At 38.4% G+C, this 19,032-nt stretch overlaps 1 protein-coding gene across 1 annotated transcript in view; it reads left to right on the forward strand.

Annotated features, from left to right (window-relative positions):
* nphs1 (NPHS1 adhesion molecule, nephrin) overlaps positions 1-19,032 on the forward strand; it is a 170,866-nt gene that overhangs the window by 83,892 nt on the left and 67,942 nt on the right. Inside the window, exons 8-10 of the mRNA XM_036565266.1 lie at positions 7,419-7,540; positions 9,668-9,839; positions 17,095-17,252. Of these exons, the coding sequence (XP_036421159.1) occupies positions 7,419-7,540; positions 9,668-9,839; positions 17,095-17,252 (452 nt within the window). The remainder of the gene's footprint in view (positions 1-7,418; positions 7,541-9,667; positions 9,840-17,094; positions 17,253-19,032) is intronic.

Raw genomic sequence — 19,032 nt, forward strand, 5'->3', positions numbered from 1 at the left:
AGCATTCATCGTAGTAACTATAATTTGTGAAAAGATATTGTATCAAACGTGCTAAGTTTATTTTTGACCACAAAGTAGAACTGCAAATATCAGCATAATACAATTTAAATATATATATAAGGCATATAAAGTATACAGTCATATGCAGAACTTTAAACATGCCCAGTTAAATTGTTTTCCAAGTGAAAAGAAGTTAACACTTTGTCTACAGGGAACAAACTTAAATATGCAATTTTCTGCTCATTTTAACACATTTTTTTAGTTGAACAAATTGGAAAAAATAAAACATTAAATATAAAATGTGTCATAACTGTAAAACAGGCCATATATTTTATGTTTTGTAATTTTATGTATGTTAAGTTCAGCAAATAAACAGCAATTATATAACAGTGTGCAGCAGTGTGTTCTCTGTAGAGAATGTGTTGGTGCTCACTTGGATAATCATCAAAGCTACAGTAAAATGACTGTGATTTTGATATATCTGTGCTTTTCTTGCAAAATAGGAAGTGCTTTGAATTCACACTAAGAAGAAATTAACTTTTCTAATTGTTTACATTGGAGGTCATTGGAGGTTGTTACATTGTGTTAAACTTGACTCTGTCATGTAGAAGGTGTACTTTAAGCCTTGGGTACACTAGACGCCTTTTATAGTCCTAACAGATTATAAAAAGACTGGGCATCTCACACTATCTGACTGGTTTTTGCTAATGTTTTGTGGTGAATAAAATATTAGGGATAACACACTACTCAACTTTTCAGCTGTTGTTGATCCGAACAGAACTCACTGAACTCATGCAAACTCATGCAAACTCTTGCATTCTCCTGTTACTCGGAGAAGCAAATGAACAAACATGGGGCCTCTGCTGCTGTTTTCTCTGCTGTTTGCACTGGCAAAGTAAAGAAACGGCAGGTAAACATGTTTAAGTGAGGGTCATGGACTTAAATATGTGATCAGTGTGATATTTCTTTTGAGTTTTAAATATAAATAAATTTGATTATGCTCATGCCTTAAACTCAGCTCATTAAAACGCTTGATAACACTTTATTTGTATAGTTCACTTTAGATGCTTAGCAGACACTTAATTTACCTTCTAGTTGCATCCAACCCAGTATCTACTAAATAGACCCTAATTTAACTTAATCTAACTTAATCCCAACCCTCACCCTGGTCCTAGCTCTAACCCTGGTCCAAATCCTAACCCTAACCCCACCACTGTTTAGAATCAACTGAGTTTCAACAGATAGTTTGTTAACAATTTGAATATATTTATGTTGCTACTGTTGGAACAAAACCTTGTATCTCCAAAATGGTAATTTTACAGGAGAAGGAAAAACATAATTTACCCTTAATGTAAGTCAATGGAACCAGACATGTTTCCAAGTAATTCTGGGCTGTTTCTTTTGGTCCATTCATCATGAAATTTAAACAAAATGTAAAAGGTTACAGTGATTTTCAAATTAAAACTGAAAAACAACAAAAATGGAGATACAATGTTTTGTTCTGACAGCAGCAAGATAATCTATAGGGGACTATAGTGGACTATCCAAATAAAGTGAGACCCACAGCTTTGCTCCACATGCAGACCAAAAGCTTTGCTCCACTGTAGTCCAAACTTGTAGATGATGCTGCTATTGGTAAAAGAAAATGAGAAGATGACCTATTTGAATATGTTAAATTGCATAAAAAGTCAGTGTTACATTTTAGGTTGTGTCCCAGTCTCCCTATTTAGTTTGTGCAAAGTCTGTATAACAGTTAATTCAACAGGCTCACTTAAATATATTCAGAGCACTGCTGTGAAAATCGTCCGAGGTCAAAGCCATAGCATCCCCAGACAATTTCCTGTGGATCTGAAACTTCCTCAAAAATGTTTCATGAAGAAAATGTTCCGACACCATCAATGGGCCATAAAGCTTAAGTGTTTGAAGAAAGTGAAGCGACTGAATATGAGAAACTTTGAAACTTATTTCAAATAATGTGGCCTCAGATACTCCAACATTGTGACATGTGCTTGAATGTCTTGGGCTGTGTTAAACCCATTGGCACATTAAGGCGCATTATAGGTGCTCCTCCTCTAAGTCACCCCTGGCCTCTCACTCTGAGAACATTCTGTGCCTTTACACGTCACCTTTGCTTTCACGCTGATCGAAGGCCACTTTCCACGTTTTACATTCTGCCTTTCATTATTCGAAGAGGACACGTTTCCCAACATTTTATTCTTCCCCACAGCGTCTTTGTTATTACTCTCACTTTGTTACGTGTTAAATAAAAGTTTGTGGCCGACTGTTTTGCTCAATTTACACAGAATCTACCAATTGCATCTCTGATTTCTTCTGCTTTTCTTATACTGGCATTCATTCTATTTTCTGTCTGCTTCTCCCTGTCTGTCATTACATTGAGTCATTTAAGTTTTATTTCCACCCCTCAGACATTAAACTGTCTAGCAATCTCAAAAAGTAGGAGAGAGCAAGACGTGATCTATCACATCTTGGTTTTTGCTGGTGATGCACTGATATGGGAATTGTGGTGCTGAAACATAAACATTGATATACATGTAGACATTGAGACTGCATCTGCTTTTTCCTTGCATTGAAATGGGTTTGTTGTGAGAGTCCATGACAGCCTGATCTATCCAAAAAATAGGGGGTCTTGGGGGGGATCCAGGACCTCCTAATTAACCTCTTGGACCCCCTGAATGTCTCAAAATCAAAATTCTAGGGAGTCCCTGAAAAGCTGTCTGTTAGGGTAAAATAGATGCTCAAATATAAATTCAGGGAAAGGTCATTGTTTAGATGTTTCACCCACAATCAACGAGCCTCTTCCTTTGATATTCATTACTAACTCGAGCTGCAGCACTGGTCTGCCTCAAGGTGGCGCTGTAGCAAATCGTTTCACCCAGGTGGTCCTTCATATCCGCAGCATATTTGTACATTTATAAAAACTTGCCCAATTTCTCAGAAGTGTGGTGGAAAGATGGACTGTTACTCATTTCTCAAACTGAAGGCAAAAGAGGAGAAAAGATCACTGTTAAAGTACTGTCTCTCTCTCTCTCTCTTTCCCTCTCTCTCTCTCTCTCTCGTTCTCTCTCTCTCGCTCTCCCTCCCTTTATTTGAGCCCCTGAGCGACGTCTGCCTGAGTCGCCACATGTGAGACACCAGAGGTACTAGAGTCACCAGAGCTCCATCTCTGTTGGCTGATCTGAATCTCACCAGCATGAACTGACCCTTCTACTGCTGCTTCTGCATAAACTCAAACTATCTAATTAACCATTGCTCCACCTGTTTTTTCCCCCATTTTGCATTCTAATATTTTATACTAACACTGTTTGCTATCCAGTGTTGACCAGAGGAGGATGGGTTCCCCTTTTGAGTCTTGGTTCCTCTCAAGGTTTCTTCATCTTTCTCTTAGGATGTTTTTCCTTGCCACTGTCATCATTGGTGATGCTCATGGGGGCCTTGGACCCGGATGTTTCTGTAAAGCTGCTTTGTGACAACACCTGCTGTAAAAAGCATTATATAAATAAACTTTGACTTGGCTTTGACTAATGTGTGGAAGAGTGCATTACCAAACTACAAAAGAGCCTTTCCAGAAGAAGAATTGTTAAACTAAACATTCAACTGCCACTGAAGTTAGCATGAGTGCCACCAATGCTGGAGTAGCTAGCCAACATGGGACCCCCTGAATACCAGGGGGGTATTTCACACACTGGCTTCTTCTTTGTGTTGTAGATAGTCAGTAAGTGAGCAGATGAAGGCACCTTTTTACTATTTTCCCATCCATTTCTTAAAGGAAATAACATGTAAAAGCATAAAATCAGTCATGCTTCTGCTCTGCTGGTGCTAAGATATACTCAAAATGAATAAACTGCATCATTCCCTGAGCTTTGCTGCTAATACTGGTCCATGAGAAATGTATTGGTATCAATCAAAACACCTCCATTAAACAATCTAATGGCTACATATTATCTTATCCATTTCTTCAAACAGTAATGAAGAAATGGTAAAAGTAAGGTTTACCCATTTTTTTGGACTCACATGGCTTTTTTTTGCCATGCTGTTCAGAAACTGCTTTTGGGCTGGTTTTCAAGGATACAAGCTAAACTCATTCACGGATACAAGCCGAACTCATAAACGGCAACACAAAACACCCTCATGGTGAGAATAACAAAAACATGTGCATCCAAACATAATATTTGATGCTATGATTTAGAAAAATGATGAACTAGTGAAAAAATTGAGGAAAACTAACAAAACTGCTTAGAATGCTGGGGAGCTTTTTGGATTATACAAGAAATACTATCTATATATCTACCTAATTATATGTTATAAGGCAATGTCAAACACTGACAAATTCATTTTAGACTGTAAAGTAGAACAACAAATACAATAAAATAATAATAATAATACATTACTGTAATTGGACAATTAACTGTATACTGAATGAGGAGAGCACAGCCGTGACCTATTTTTCTCCTTATCTAATCTTATTTCAAACAAGCAGAAAAAATGCAGTGTTGATATTCAGAAATGTACAGCATGGTGATATGCAGCGTGTAACACCGAACATAAAATATTATCAGATTAGGCTAACGTCAGCTTGTTTTACACCAGAAATCAAGCAGAGTGGTAGCAAATTAAGCAGAATGTTTCTGCAACCCATTTTTCATCCCAGCCGCTCGTGAGTGGATGAGTGAAATGTCAAGGGAGGCAAAAAAAAATACACAAAGCTGCTTCGTGCACCATTGTTGCAGATCTTGTGTTAATATTGTTTACCTTTTGAAAACATTTGACATTTCTCTCTTATTATTAAGTCAGTTATTTTTTCACTGATTTTTATAAGATGAATTGTCATCTCAGGCCCTCTAAGGACCCCTGGCTACATTTCAGAATAGGAGGATCAGAGGATGCTTCACGGCCCACTTTTGAGAAACACTGAGAAACGCTGGTCTAAATATGTCTTTAATGAATCTGTGAATGAGTCATTTCATAAAATGAAATGTTTTGACTTGATGTGAAGGAAAATTGACTTTTCTTATTGTTCACACTGCAGTTTTACTGCATTAAAACGAACTGGGCTGTACTTTAGCCAGGCCTGATGCTATATTACAGCCACCAAAAGATAGATTAGAGGTCAATTGTATACAGAGCTCAGTAATAAAACCTTTTTATAATACAAAAGCAATCTTCAGGGTGAATTTTGAGAAATGTCAGTCCTGTTGCTGTCAAAAATCCCAGATGAAGTTGATATGGTAATATAAGAACATATTACAATACAAAAGAGAATTCCACTTGAACTTTTGGGAACACTTTATTTGGATGGTCCACTGTAGATTCTTTGTAAATGTTCAGTATATATTGAAGTAACATTCAACTGAATAGTCATAAAATGCCCCTGAACTTGAAGTTCAGTGTGAAAGAGTTTATTAAATCTATCCCTAACCCTAAACCTAATCCTAACCTTAACCTCAAGGCAAAACCTACATCTACTCCTAACCCTAACTCTAACCATAATGCTGTTAATAATCAACTTAGGATCACCAGAAAGTTTGTTAATGATTTAAGTAGCTGTAGAGCATCTATAGGGGACCATCCAAATAAAGTGTGACTGAACTTTTTTTCCCCAATTTTCTCTCCAATTTGATAATTTCCAATTTCACCCACTAGTTAGAACTCCCCCAGTCACACAATACCACCAGCACTAGGAGGGTGAATGCTAGCACATACTTTCTCTGAGACCTGTGAAGCCACCACATCTTTTCAAACTAAAGCAATGTCGTTGGACAGCCGAACAAGCTCGGAGGAAAGCACCAACCACCATATCTGTTACATCAGCTAACAGATGCCTGCGCTGACTAGCATCACTCTGTGAAGGGTGAGGGATGGGGGGCTATCCTACCCACCCAGAGAAAGTGAGCTCAGTTGTGCTCTCCCAGCCAAGGATGGTTGTAGAATCATCAGGAATCGAACTTGCGATCACCTGAGGCATGAACTTTTTTAACTACATAAATGATGTGACGTTTTTCCTTAAAAATAGTAAAGTTTGTCTCCTTTTCTAAACACTAAAATCACCAACATTTAACTGAACACTTAATACAAACTAAGATTTTTTTAACTATCTTATTTAATATTATCTTAACAAGTGAAAACTTCTTAAATGTAGTGAATAAATCTAATATTTCTCATTATGAGACTGTTGTAAGAATATTATAAGATTATTCCTCCTGTTTCTGTTCAATTTTACTTCTTTTAAATGATTTTTTCTAGTGAAAGTGTCTTATTCCATTGGCAGATTAGTTTACTTGTTTTGAGAAATAATGAAGATAATTAGCTTATTTCAAGAAGTAATGCTTAAAACAAGTGACATGATTATGCATATTGTGCTACAACAGCATTGGATTGCATCCCAATGCACTGGATACAAATTACCACCCACATGTCATGTGACAACAAAAGAATCAATCAATCAATCATAGCCTTCATTACTTCTGTTATTTTGTTTTTAGGGACTGTTTATTGCACAAACACTGTTTTCTGTGTACCTCTGTCTGTCAGTCTCTCTCTCCCACTCTCTCTCTCTCTCTCTCTCTCTCTCTCTCTCTCTCTCTCTCCCTCTCTCACTCTTTCTCTCCCCCTCCCTTCTCCCTCTCGGTTCCATTACTACCCAGCCACTGCACTAAGTGCTAATCTTGCAGAACGGATGGCCGGTGTAGGGGCCTTACTCAGCACACTCGGCCCATCAAAATCCGCCATTCCAGTCCTCGCCAGATTGCGAGCGAGGTGGCACTTTGTCACAGCGGACCCTCATCTGTCCATCGGCCGCACGTCCGCAATAACAAAGGCCGGTCCCCGCGCCGTAATTCACTTTACAGCGTATGTTTTATTCAGGAGCTGCTCTGTAATTTATTCATATTCCGCATTGCCTTATTACTGTTTAAACATCTGTTATTTTGCTTTATGGACCGGAGCCAGAATGCTGCTTGCTCTTAGCGCTTAATGCGTTCATCAAAGGGCCGGGCCTGCTCCTCTCGCCGCCGCAGTCGTATTAAACGCCTCGCAATTTAACAGCGCTGTCCGCGAATAAAAAAGAGCCGTTCTTCCTCTCTCTCTATGCTTCCCCAGGCTCGTATTTCTTTCCTGTTTACTGATGTTCGTGTTTCATTTCACTGGTTCAAACCGGAACCCCATTTCAGATGGACGGCTGTGTGGTCAGCCGTGGCTTTGTACTTCTTCTCCTTTATCTGTTCATCTCACCTCCCCCAGCACTCTCTTTTCTTCCTTGTGGGCTTCTAGAGGATTATACACGCTAAGGGAATGGACCGAAATGTCATGATATATATTGGTTTATGTCTCATGGCTGTCTCTATCACCTCATTCACTCATACTCTCTCTCTCTCTTCCACTCTCTCTCCTCATCTCTGAAGTCCCACCGCAGGCTCCAGTGATAGAGGGATTGAGGAGCAGTGAGGTGAAAGCGGGTACCTTTCTGAGGCTCACCTGCCTGTCATACGGAGGGAACCCTCTGGCTACTTTGCACTGGACCAAGGTGGGAAAGGACAGCCTTCAGTGACTACAATACACTCCCAAAGCACAGATCACTATTCCAGCGCTGGGAGGAATTCCTCCGCTATCCTGGGCTCTTTTTCCTCAGGAATTTCTACTCATTCTTGTTTTAATTCTACATCCATGTTGGTCCGGCTTTGCTTGGATAGTCCCCGGAGGTGGGAACAAGTCACTAAGTTGCAAGAAACAAGTAGGTCTCAAGTCTTGACATTCAAGTCCCGAGGCAAGTCTCAATTCAAGTCCTGAGTCAGTACAGGCAAGTCTCAAGTCAAGTCCTAATCTTCGAGCCCTAATTAAGTCAATATCTTGGCAATAGTGTTCCTGTGGTCAGAAACTGACCAATAATGAATGGGGTAGAGGTAGGAGTTTCTAATAAAGTGGCCAGTGAGTGGAAGTACAAGGTAGGTGTTTCTAATAAAGTGGCCAGTGAGTGGAAGTACAAAGGGGGGTGTTTCTGATAAAGTGGCCAGTGTGTGGAAGTACAGGGAAGGTGTTTTTAATAAAGTGGCCAGTGAGTGGAAGTACAAGGTAGGTGTTTCTAATAAAGTGGCCAGTGAGTGGACGTACAAAGGGGGGTGTTTCTGATAAAGTGGCCAGTGTGTGGAAGTACAGGGAAGGTGTTTTTAATAAAGTGGCCAGTGAGTGGAAGTACAAGGTAGGAGCGGAGGTACAAAGTACATATATATTGTGTGTATATATATATATATACACACAAAGATTATAGTGAAAGGAAGGACACGGTAGGAATTTCAATAAAAGGAATTATCCATTGAGTGGAGTGTGTGTTTCTAATTTCTGAAGTGAATGGTGGACATATTATTTCATAACAATGTGAAAAATGAGAGTTCCTAAAATTGTCTTGCAGCCGATCAATATGAATGTAACTCAGAGCTGAGGAGTTGGCATAATTTCTTAGCCCATTCAAAACATGATGCCCTACTCTGTTCATCTCAATAAACACCTTCTTTCATTTCATGCATCCGCTCAGCTTAAAGAGACGCCAGCAATTCTGCAGACAAAAGCAGAGAGATGCTCAGTGCTACACTATCATCCACACAGTTCAGCCAAGGACACACAGCACAACAGACTCTGACTGACACACACACACACACACACACACACACACACACACACACACACACACACACACACCACACACACACACAGTGAAAACTTAGAATGAACACTATAGGCTCTCAAGGACCTTGAAGAAATGCTCAGTGTTTGTACAGTGTCTCAGCTGATGAACAGACTCGTCAGGTAACGGAGATTCACTGTGACTGCAGTACATTCTGACTCAAACAGTCTTTAAACAGAATCTATTTTAGAATCGCTTCTCATTAAAGAACAGAAAACTGTTAAAAAAAAGAAAAAAGACAGACAATCTAAATCTGTCTTTTTGCCAGTCTGTTTGTTTGTCTCTTTCTCTTTCCTTTTCTCTCTCTTTCTATCTCTTTCTTTCTCTATTACTCTTTTCTTTTTTTTTTCTATGGCCACTCTCATGATTCTCTCTCTATTTTAACTCTGTCACTATCACTAATTTCTCTCTTTGTTCTTTCTTTCCTTCCTTCACTCTTGCTCTCTGTCTTTTTATTTCTCACTTTCTCAAACTATTCTTTCTCTCTCTTATCTCTCTATCTTTCACTTTTTTTATTTTTTTCTCTCACTCCATTTCTTTTACTCTCCCTCTCTCTCTCTCTCACTTTTTATTTCTTTCTCTCACTCTGTCTCCTTTTTTCCCCTCCCTCTCTCTCCTTTTCTCCCTTTCTCTCTCTCTCTTTCTCTCCCTATCTCTCTCTTTCTTTCTCTCAAACTGTTTCTGTCATTGCTCTTTCACTTTTTTATTTCTTTCTCTCACTTTCATTCCATCTTTTCTCTCTCTCTCTCTTTCTCTCTCACTTTCTTTCTTTCTCTCTCTCTCTCTCTCTCTCTCTCTCTCTCTTTCCTTCACTCTTGCTGTCTCTCTTTTCATTTGACACTTTCTCTCAAACTGTTCTTTCTGTCATCTCTCTGTCTTTTAGTTTTTTATTTCCTTCTCTCACTCCATCTCTCTCTCTCTCTCTCTCTCTCTCTCTCTCTCTCTCTCTCTCTCTCTCTCTCTCTCTCTCAGAATGGAGAGGTATTGTCCACTAGCTGGGAGGTGGACACGGTCTCTCAGAAGGCCAGCAGTGTGTTGAATATGGAGGTGAAGCCGGAGGATAATGAAGCTGTTCTATGCTGTGAGAGTGTCAACCTGGTGTCCAGATCTCCTCTGTCCATCACTCGCTCCCTCACCGTCCTCTGTGAGTAACTGAGGGCACCAAGTCAGATTCTGTGAAACATTAGCAGTGCTGACAGATAACAGTAGATTGTTTGTTAAAGATGCATCAATAATTAAACAATGGAGAAAGATATTGGAGGCAACTGTGGAACATACAAACGTGGTAGAAAATGTAAAATGAACTGCTGTTGACTGTCAAAAGTTGGGCAGGAAGCCAAAGAAATGTGAAATAAAACGCATACAGATGTTAGCAGTAGTCTCAGCACACAGGCACACATGTTTAACTTTTAGTCAAGAAACAATGAATGATGTATAGAAATTTGGGTTTTAATATCTTAAAATTAAATTTTTAAGTAATTTTTAGTAGAAATTATATTTGAACATGTAAAATTTCCACACAAACACACAAAAAATATATGTAAAATATTTGAAAATTAAATTGTCGTGCTGAAATTCTAATCACCATTTTAGCATTTAGTATTTATTTTTCCTGATCTGAGGTATTCATGTGAAAATTCAATTTCAACTAGTTACATTTTATTTGATATCATAATCTGCGTATGTGAAAATTTAAATTCCACAAGTAAAAATTAAAAGATTGACTTAAAAATTTAGTCACAATTTACAATTTGTACTAGAAATGAATTTTCATGAGTAAAGTCTCATTTTTGCATGTGTAAATCAAATTTCTTTGTAAAAGCCGTTGTAAATTGAAAAACAGGGTTAAAAGCTAAAACTGCTTGCATCAATCAATTGAAATAAGAATCTCAACATGTCAAATTACTCTTCACTTATTTGGATTACAAGATAAACCTGCTTTCCACACACACAGAAGGGGATTCACCAAACACTGAATTAGACACATGAAGATGAGGCTGTTTTAAGCACAGCGTTGATGGAAAGTGTGAGATGAATGTGTTAATAATGTCTGCAACACCTACATTTTGCATTTCTTACATCAAAAATCCTTAACAGTCTGAAATTCTGCTTAAACAAGTGTTTCTGCTCCTTATCTAATTTTACGACAGCAGTTAGGTTTGTCATGATGTCCAGTCCAAAACAGATCAAAACGTGTCTTTTAACCATATTGGTTAATTAGCTGAGGGGGGGAATATGCATATGCGGATTACTTGTTTGTGGGACCAAATGTGTGGAAGTGTAGAAAGTATATCACTGTTGTTGGAAGAAAACCTCATATCTCCTTTTTTGGTTTTTGACATAATTTGACATTGTATGTAAATTTCATGATGAATGGACTAAAATAAATGGCCTAAAATGACCTGAGAGAAAAGAAGGTTTTGTTCCGTTTCCTGTAAAGTTACCATTTTGGAAATACGAGGGTTTTTTTCCAACAACAGCGACATAATTTAATCCAGGATGGATTATTAAAAGATATTTTACTGGGAAAACTACCAAACAGGCCAATGAATGGAAATTAAGGAAAACTGCAGCAAGTGGTAAAACTCAATAATCTCAATAATCCTTGTGTAAGAATGAGCTAACATGTTACCACCAGGCTAAAAACATATGTGTGAAGATACAAAGCTGTACTAGGGGAGACTTTCTCAGAAATTGCATGATCAAATACCTTTTATCTTTCAAGCTAATTCATTATCTTTTAAGTTAGTACCTTTAGTCTGTTGTAAACATTAAATTGTAACCAGTGGCATAAATACTGGAAGAAGCTGATTGACCCCTAAAATCCACCTCATACAGATGCTGACATATTTGAATCCCAGTTCATTTACAGCATACCTCACCAGTTAGTTTCCATCCAGACAGCCCTGACATCTACTTGTCCTCGTCTTATTCATCATTCATCTCATCCACAATGAATGGATCCTTCAACATCTGCAACTTACTGTATTCATTGTTTATAATTCTAAAATCTTAAAGAAGTACACAGATAATATCTAAGCTACTTATCCTTCTGGGTCACGGTGGGGTGCTGGAGCCTATCCCAGTGGTCATTGGGCGGGAGGGAGGAAACACCCTGGACAGGTTACCAGTCGATCACAGGGCAGACACACAAACACACACATTCACACTTAGGGGCAATTTAGTGTGTCCATTTGGCCTGACTGCATGTCTGTGGACTGTGGGAGGAAACCCACACAGACACAGGGAGAACATGCAAACTCCACAGAGAAAGGACTCCGGTCACCTGGCCGGGGAATCAAACCCAGACCCTTCTTGCTGTGAGGTGACAGTGCTACCCACTGCAGCTTAAATGAATAGCCTAATGTAAACATTAAGTTAGTGTTAGACGCTAGCAGGAAGTGGCGTGCCTGGAGAGCATCAGTTCGTTTGAGAAAAAAAAACAAAAAAAACAATAGTTATTGATTGAGAGTAGTATCATATAAGAGGAACTGAGGGATTGCACCAGGGCCCTTAAGAGCCTAATTAGGCCACTTCCACAGTGGCTTTTAAGACCAATTTGTGAAAAAAGCAAAGGAAGATCACACAAGCTCAAACATTTAATGACATATAATCAGTAATGACTGTAAAAAAAACAGAGAAAATGTTCATTGGTGCAACTTTTAAATATAAGACTGATCCTGAAGAAAAAAGAAGAATCTATTAGCAGAAAAAAAGATTGTGGTTTATAAGCCAGTTGATAACCAATCACGAAGGCTCAACAAAAAGTTATGCTGCGTCCCACAGTGGAGTACATCTAAAATTCCAGTAAAAGTTCATGATGTGTGAAATACAGTGTGCAGGGATGGAGCCATTCAGAAAGGCCTGCTGTATGTCACACCTTCTGTGCTCTCTTGAGTTTGCTTTGACTGATGGACACTATATGAAGGGTTCCAGCTTTTCATCCTGAGTGAAAAGCATGTTTTAGTTCATGGCAGTAAACGGTCACATTTCAGAAATCGCAGGCACTTAAACACTGTAATTTTACAGTATCAACATAAATTTTATGAACTGGAAATATTATTTGTAAGCACTTACTAGGGGTGAGGCAGTGGATTCTAAGAATAAATAAATTCCAGTTTAAATACAATCTCGCAAATTCATTAATAAAGATCTTTTACACACAGCTGGTTCTTTGAAAGTTATGTTTAGGTCATTTGTAAGCATTTACTGATAGTGGGGTATTCATAATTAAGTAAGTTAAATATATATATATATATATATATATATATATATATATATATATATATATATATTATTATTATTTATATATATTATTATTTATTTTTCTATTTCTTTGTAAACATGTGAAAGCTCCTTTAACCATTAAACAGGTTATATGAACTTGTGTTTGACTAACATTGTTAAAAGCTGATAAAAGCTTTTTGCTCACTTGACTTGCAGGCATTAGCAAGTTATTATTATACTTTCAAATTGCTCAACTAATCATTGTCAAATTAGTTGTTTATGAATTCTGATTAACAGGACATACAAACATTTTCAGAGCACATAACATGCATGAGTATGCTGAAATGTGACTGTTTACCACCATGTTTGGTAATTGTGAAATCAGATAATTATCACCTCTTCATATTCCTTGATTAACGTGGCACAAAAAAGTATACTTGCAATTGAAAGATTACAACTAACTGGCAGTTGACTCATTAGGCAACAAACACTTCTAAGTTGCTTACAAAAACACAGCCCTACTATCTGGTGCATTGTGAACTGCTTGCTATTAGTTTAGAAATGGTTAAGGAGCAGATCTTAATTTCAAGTGTTAATGATTGTTTCTTATTATTGTTTTTATACCAGTGGGTTGCTATGGGGCTCATAACTAGCCTGTAACTTTGTACACTTTCTCCCTCTTTGCAGCTCAACCTGTTTGTGGAGGGAAGTGATTCAGTTTGCTGCAATGAAAATACACTGCAAACTTAAACAGTGCCGCTACTGCAGGCTTTGAAAATAAATAATAAGCTCGCCAAACAGTCAGCTTGCGTGTGGTAATAAGTGGTACTTACTTAAGGCTCCTTCAGATTGCGTTGCACAAGGATGATTGGGCTGTAAATACCTGCAGGATGTGTGACAAGATTCATAGATTGAGAAAAGCTGGTACAGTGCAGTGAATGTCTCGTTCGATGTGGGAAAATGGGTTAGAAAGCAGATGTTAATGATTGGCAAAAAAGAGTGATTGCTTTGGGCATGACAAAGGCCACAGTGTGAAGGAAGTAGCTGAATTTGCAGGTGTATTGGAGCGTTCAGTCATATGAGTCGACCAGCAGTGGCAAAAATCCTAGTCTACAGGAAATTCTCATCAGAATTGTGCCAGAAAGGATGGACAGGGACCACTGGTGTGTTTCACAGCTTGTGAATAAAAATCGTTTCGCTTCCAGGCAAGAATTGCTTCTAGAAGTCAACGCAGGTTCTTCACAACCAATTTCTGAAAGAACATTTCACAGGGAACTGCGTACCATGAACACATGGAGCAGAGTGGCACTCTTACAGTGGATGAAGAGACACAAAAACTGCGCTGTTCACAACTAGAAACGTGTTATCTGGTCAGATGAATCTCATTTCTGCCTGTATGTGAATGATGCTCGGTGTCGTGTTCATCATAGACCTCAGGAAGCCTGCAGTGAGGACTGTGTGCAAGGTGGGTTCAAGCTGGCTGAAGGAGGCTCTGTGATGTTCTGGGGTGTTTTAATTACACAGAAATGGGCCATTTGGTTGAGGTGACAGGGCTGCAAATGTGACTGATTGGCATGATGAACATTCAGGAACATTCACACATCTGGCCTGGCCCGCAAAATCCCCAGAGATTTTTTTCAGATTTTTAGTTGCTAAAAATGAAGCAGTTGCTGAAATCTGAAGGTTCTGAATCCCCTCAGCACCCCCAATTTCTGCATCCCAGATATAGTGTGAGTGTGTGAATCTAACAAGCTACACATGCTGAAGCATTTGCAATGATACTTGTGGGTGTGTTTAGCTTTTTCTGAGGACCAAATACCCCCAGATGAAGAAAACGTTTAGTGGCTGTGGGGACATTTGGCTGTTCTTCAATAGGACAAATTATTTTTCCCCCAAACTGCAGCTCTTCTTAGAAAAAGTGAAAGAGGATACAGCTGATTCTGAGGTTAAGGTCGTGGCTGGGTTAGGTGTTCATGTCTGAGTGTGCGCATGTGGGTGGTTCATTGTTACAGCGCAAGGTCATTTGTCCTGTCCCTGAGCTTTTTTCCTGCAAAGCTGCAGCATTACAATGCCTCATTCCTTTGCTCGTAGACTCAGCCAGGAGGGTGTAAAGGACCAGGTCACATCACAGACTGAAGCCAGAACAAACAACACAAACCATTTTCTGCCTCAGAGCTACAAAACACACCTGAGGCAACCTGGGTGCTCATGACAAAACATTTATGGATTTTCTGTGGCAGTACTGTCAGTGTCAAACACAAAGCATACGGCTCTCCTCTGTCTTCTACCATAGGTTTGGTACAGGAATATAAACAGAAGAACAAGATTTAGAGTCAGTCTGCTTATATTAGCAATGGGTGCAACTGCATGTATAAATGTTGTGCATGTATTACATAATTATTAATATGTAATTACACCTTAGTTAAACAGAATGAATTAACAGTAATTTAAATTCTGTTATAGTCCTTCTTCAACTTTTTTCAATGTCAAACAATGACAGAAAATGAGATTGTCTTAACCCTTAGAACGTATTTCTTTTTGCTACACTATTTGAATGTAATTGTTTAATTACATATTAATGCCAATAGTGACAAAAACATATAAAAAATGTAAAGAATGTCCCCCTCCACCACAAACCAAGAGCATGACATAAAATAATAGCCTTTCAAATCATATATAGCCTTTCATATAACAGAAATAATAACAAAATGTCTCATAACACGTCATTTGATGGCCAAAATCAGGACTTCATAACACCCATATAAGACCTAAACCACAAATTTAAAAAGCAGTCCTTTTCATGAGAAGCTTATGTCAGTATTCACGACATAACACATGATGTTTTATTATGCAAATGACATTGTGAAATGTTAATATAAGGCCTCTAAATATTAAATAAAATATTGAACATTCGCTCCAGTTTATTGCACTGTTATGGAGCATTGTTGCCAAAAAATGGAACTTATAAAGCAGAGGCCTGATACACTGTATAAGGCCCAATCCTGTTTGTTATTTTTACCCCTACCCCTTGTTTTCGAGGGTCACCTTGCCCCTTGGAACTGAGTTATAAGGGTTAGTGGCTGAAATCTTCCCCTACGAAATGGAACCCACAAAAAAAATGAACATTACTTCATTAACAGCTACTAGCTGTGCTCTGTAGGCGACCTTGCCAGTCTGCAGTGACAGCAGAAGAGGGTAAAATTCAGCAACCTCACTGCTGGGCTTTAGTTGCATTTAGGGAATCATATGCTTTCAAAGAGGGTCAATTATCTATTATCAATCTCCCCTGATTCTTCAGTAATATGAAGCTGAAGTCAGCTATTCGCCAGCTTCTTGTTCGAATTTTCCCGTACCACCTTAAATGGAGCAGCAGTTCTGACACCTGATGCGCCAGAATTTAAATGCTCTACCATTTAAGTTGGAACAGGAAATTTAGCTAGCTAGCAACTGAGACATCAGCATACTACTAATGATTTTTCATGGTTGTTATGAAGAAAAGGACCATAATACATTGAAATGACATTAAACTAAGAAAATATAGGTTATAGTATTTTTTTAATGGAGAAAATATTCACATTTGTAGGTTTCTTTGGCCGCTTGCACAGCCATCTTGCTGGTTTTCCTTTTTTTTTTCTCATAGCACTCCGTTTGGATGGCCATGTAACCTTAACACTTCACCCTACACCTCTATCTCAGAAAAAAACAGGACACCCTACCCCCTAGGTGTGAACATGCGAAATGGAGGGGTAGAGCTAAGTGGTAGGGGCAAGAGGTGAAATGGGATTGGGCCTATAATTTCTATGTAGATGCCTTTATGTAGTGCTTTCACATGAACTCCTCTACTTTTATACACTAATGTGGTAGGGATTCAAAGTTTGAATTCTACACTTTTAACACAATTTCTGCAATTTTTTCAATGATCTGTAAATGAGAAATTAATTAAAATAAAATATTGCTTTGGCTGGTGCAAACTCTGACTGTTTCATTGTTAAACTGAAGTTTATTTTAGTTAATTTTTAAATGAAATACGCTGACAGTTAGTATTAAGTAAATAAATTAGTTTATTCATCCAACAATTATGTAATTTATATATCTTCTGAAACACTATTTGTACATGTTAGTCACAGAGTAACCCTGTTTCACATTGTGACTGCTTTTCCACTCTGGTCCAGTCGAACCTGCTAAAGTGACCCTGCTGGGCTCCGTTGAGGCTGTAGAGGGGATGAAGGTGACCCTGTGCTGCCACACCTCCTCCAGCAACCCCCCTGTCCACATCCGCTGGTGGCTCGGCTTCAAAGAGCTCAACAACGCCACCGTCACCATCTCAGAGGTAAACACACTCACCTTTACACTCTCTTATTTACTTCTCTATTTTCAGAACTGGGTAAAAGTCCTAGGTTGGTTGTGTGTACAAATGAATGCTTATCTACCTGATAAATGGCTTTACATACAGTGTTGTGGGGTATTTGTCTCCCCTGATTGCTTCTTTTTTGTTTGCCTGTCACATGTCTAACAGATCTTCGAACAAAATATACAGTTAAACACAAAATATAGTTCTCAAGTAATCGTTTCAGATCAGTTGAAAGAAAAAATGTATCCATAGCAAAAACTCTCTTACCAGCCTAAGACTTTTACACAGTACTCTATGATGTAGGCCTACCATGAAAGTGTAGTGGCGCCAAATTGTAGCTGGTAAGAAAATGTTCTGAATAGCAAAAAAAAGATTCAAGGTGCAAAGTAGTTTAAATTAGAGTCTAATGTTTTAAGATATTGGCCCTTATTTATCAAAGTTGAGTAAAAAGAGCTCAGATTTGACCGCCTTTAATAATGTACAAACAGCTCCGTGTCTAACCCAGAATTTTTTTTTTTTTTGACATGCAAATGAGCAGATATTTGAGCACAAATAATGAATCAGCTTCAGTGTGTAAAATCAAGTGCCAGCCTACCAGCACCTCATTTACATGTTATTTACATGAAGCATGTCCTAATTCATGCAAATGTTTTAGTAGAGCCAATAAAACATGAGAATTGAGCAGCTCATGAGCCAATGGCTGTGATCATAGGTGGAGTTTGAGGAGCCCTACTGGCCAAACTGTATAGTTTTCAAATTACTATATATTTGTTTGTATGAAGGAACATATAAAATAAGTACATCCACTTTCGTCTTTCAGTTCCTTCAGCCAAATTATAGTTCCTTAACAAGCAGCTTGTTGCTACATCAGAGTAACGAACTCTGCTCACTCGCTGCACAGCCGGCAGCTCGTTCTCCAGCTCCCTACACTAAATTCCCAAACTGTCATCACCACTGAGCAGCTTTTCAGTCGGCAGCTGTGACAGAACAGCAGCTAAACAACCTGGAATTAGCCAGAAATGAACCGAATAACATTCACCAAATGTGTACTCTCATCTTCAAAGTCTGACCAAATCAGACTGAGCCATAAAACTGCCACAATATAAAAATTAGCTCAGTTTTGTGAATTTTTGCTAGATCAGTATTATTGTTGTTTTGTTCCAGCCAGTCTGTAAAGCATCTCACAGCCCATTTAGTTTGGCGAATGGTATTCGGTTCATGTCTGGCTGATTCCAGGTTGTTTATCTGTTTTTCTGTCACAGCTGCCAAATGAAAAGCTGCTCAGTGGTGAGGACAGTTTGGGAATTTAGTGTAGCCTCATCTTCAGAGTCTGACCAAATCGGTTGTCGGTCAAATGTGATCTTAAAAGTATACGTTTTCTGTTTGTGCAAAGTAAGAAGTAAAAACTTTCAAATGGCTTGAGCGTCTCCTACAGCTGTTAAAGCCATTGCTTAGCAACGGCGTCTCAGCGGAGTGATACAGTGTGAAAAAAAATGCTGTTATGGTGAAATATCAGCACGGTTAGAACGCTTCCCAACCAATCAGCTTGCGTGGCCGGAACTAACTGTTATGTATATATATATATATATATATATATATATATATATATATATATATATATATATATATATATATATATATATATACTGAGCACTTTATTAACACTCAATGTCCATTTTATCAGCTCCACTTACCATATAGGAGCACTTTGTAATTCTAATAACTATATTATATTACATAGTAATATTACTATTAACTA

Source organism: Colossoma macropomum, unplaced genomic scaffold, assembly GCF_904425465.1.
Source record: "Colossoma macropomum unplaced genomic scaffold, Colossoma_macropomum, whole genome shotgun sequence".
NCBI lineage: Eukaryota > Metazoa > Chordata > Actinopteri > Characiformes > Serrasalmidae > Colossoma > Colossoma macropomum.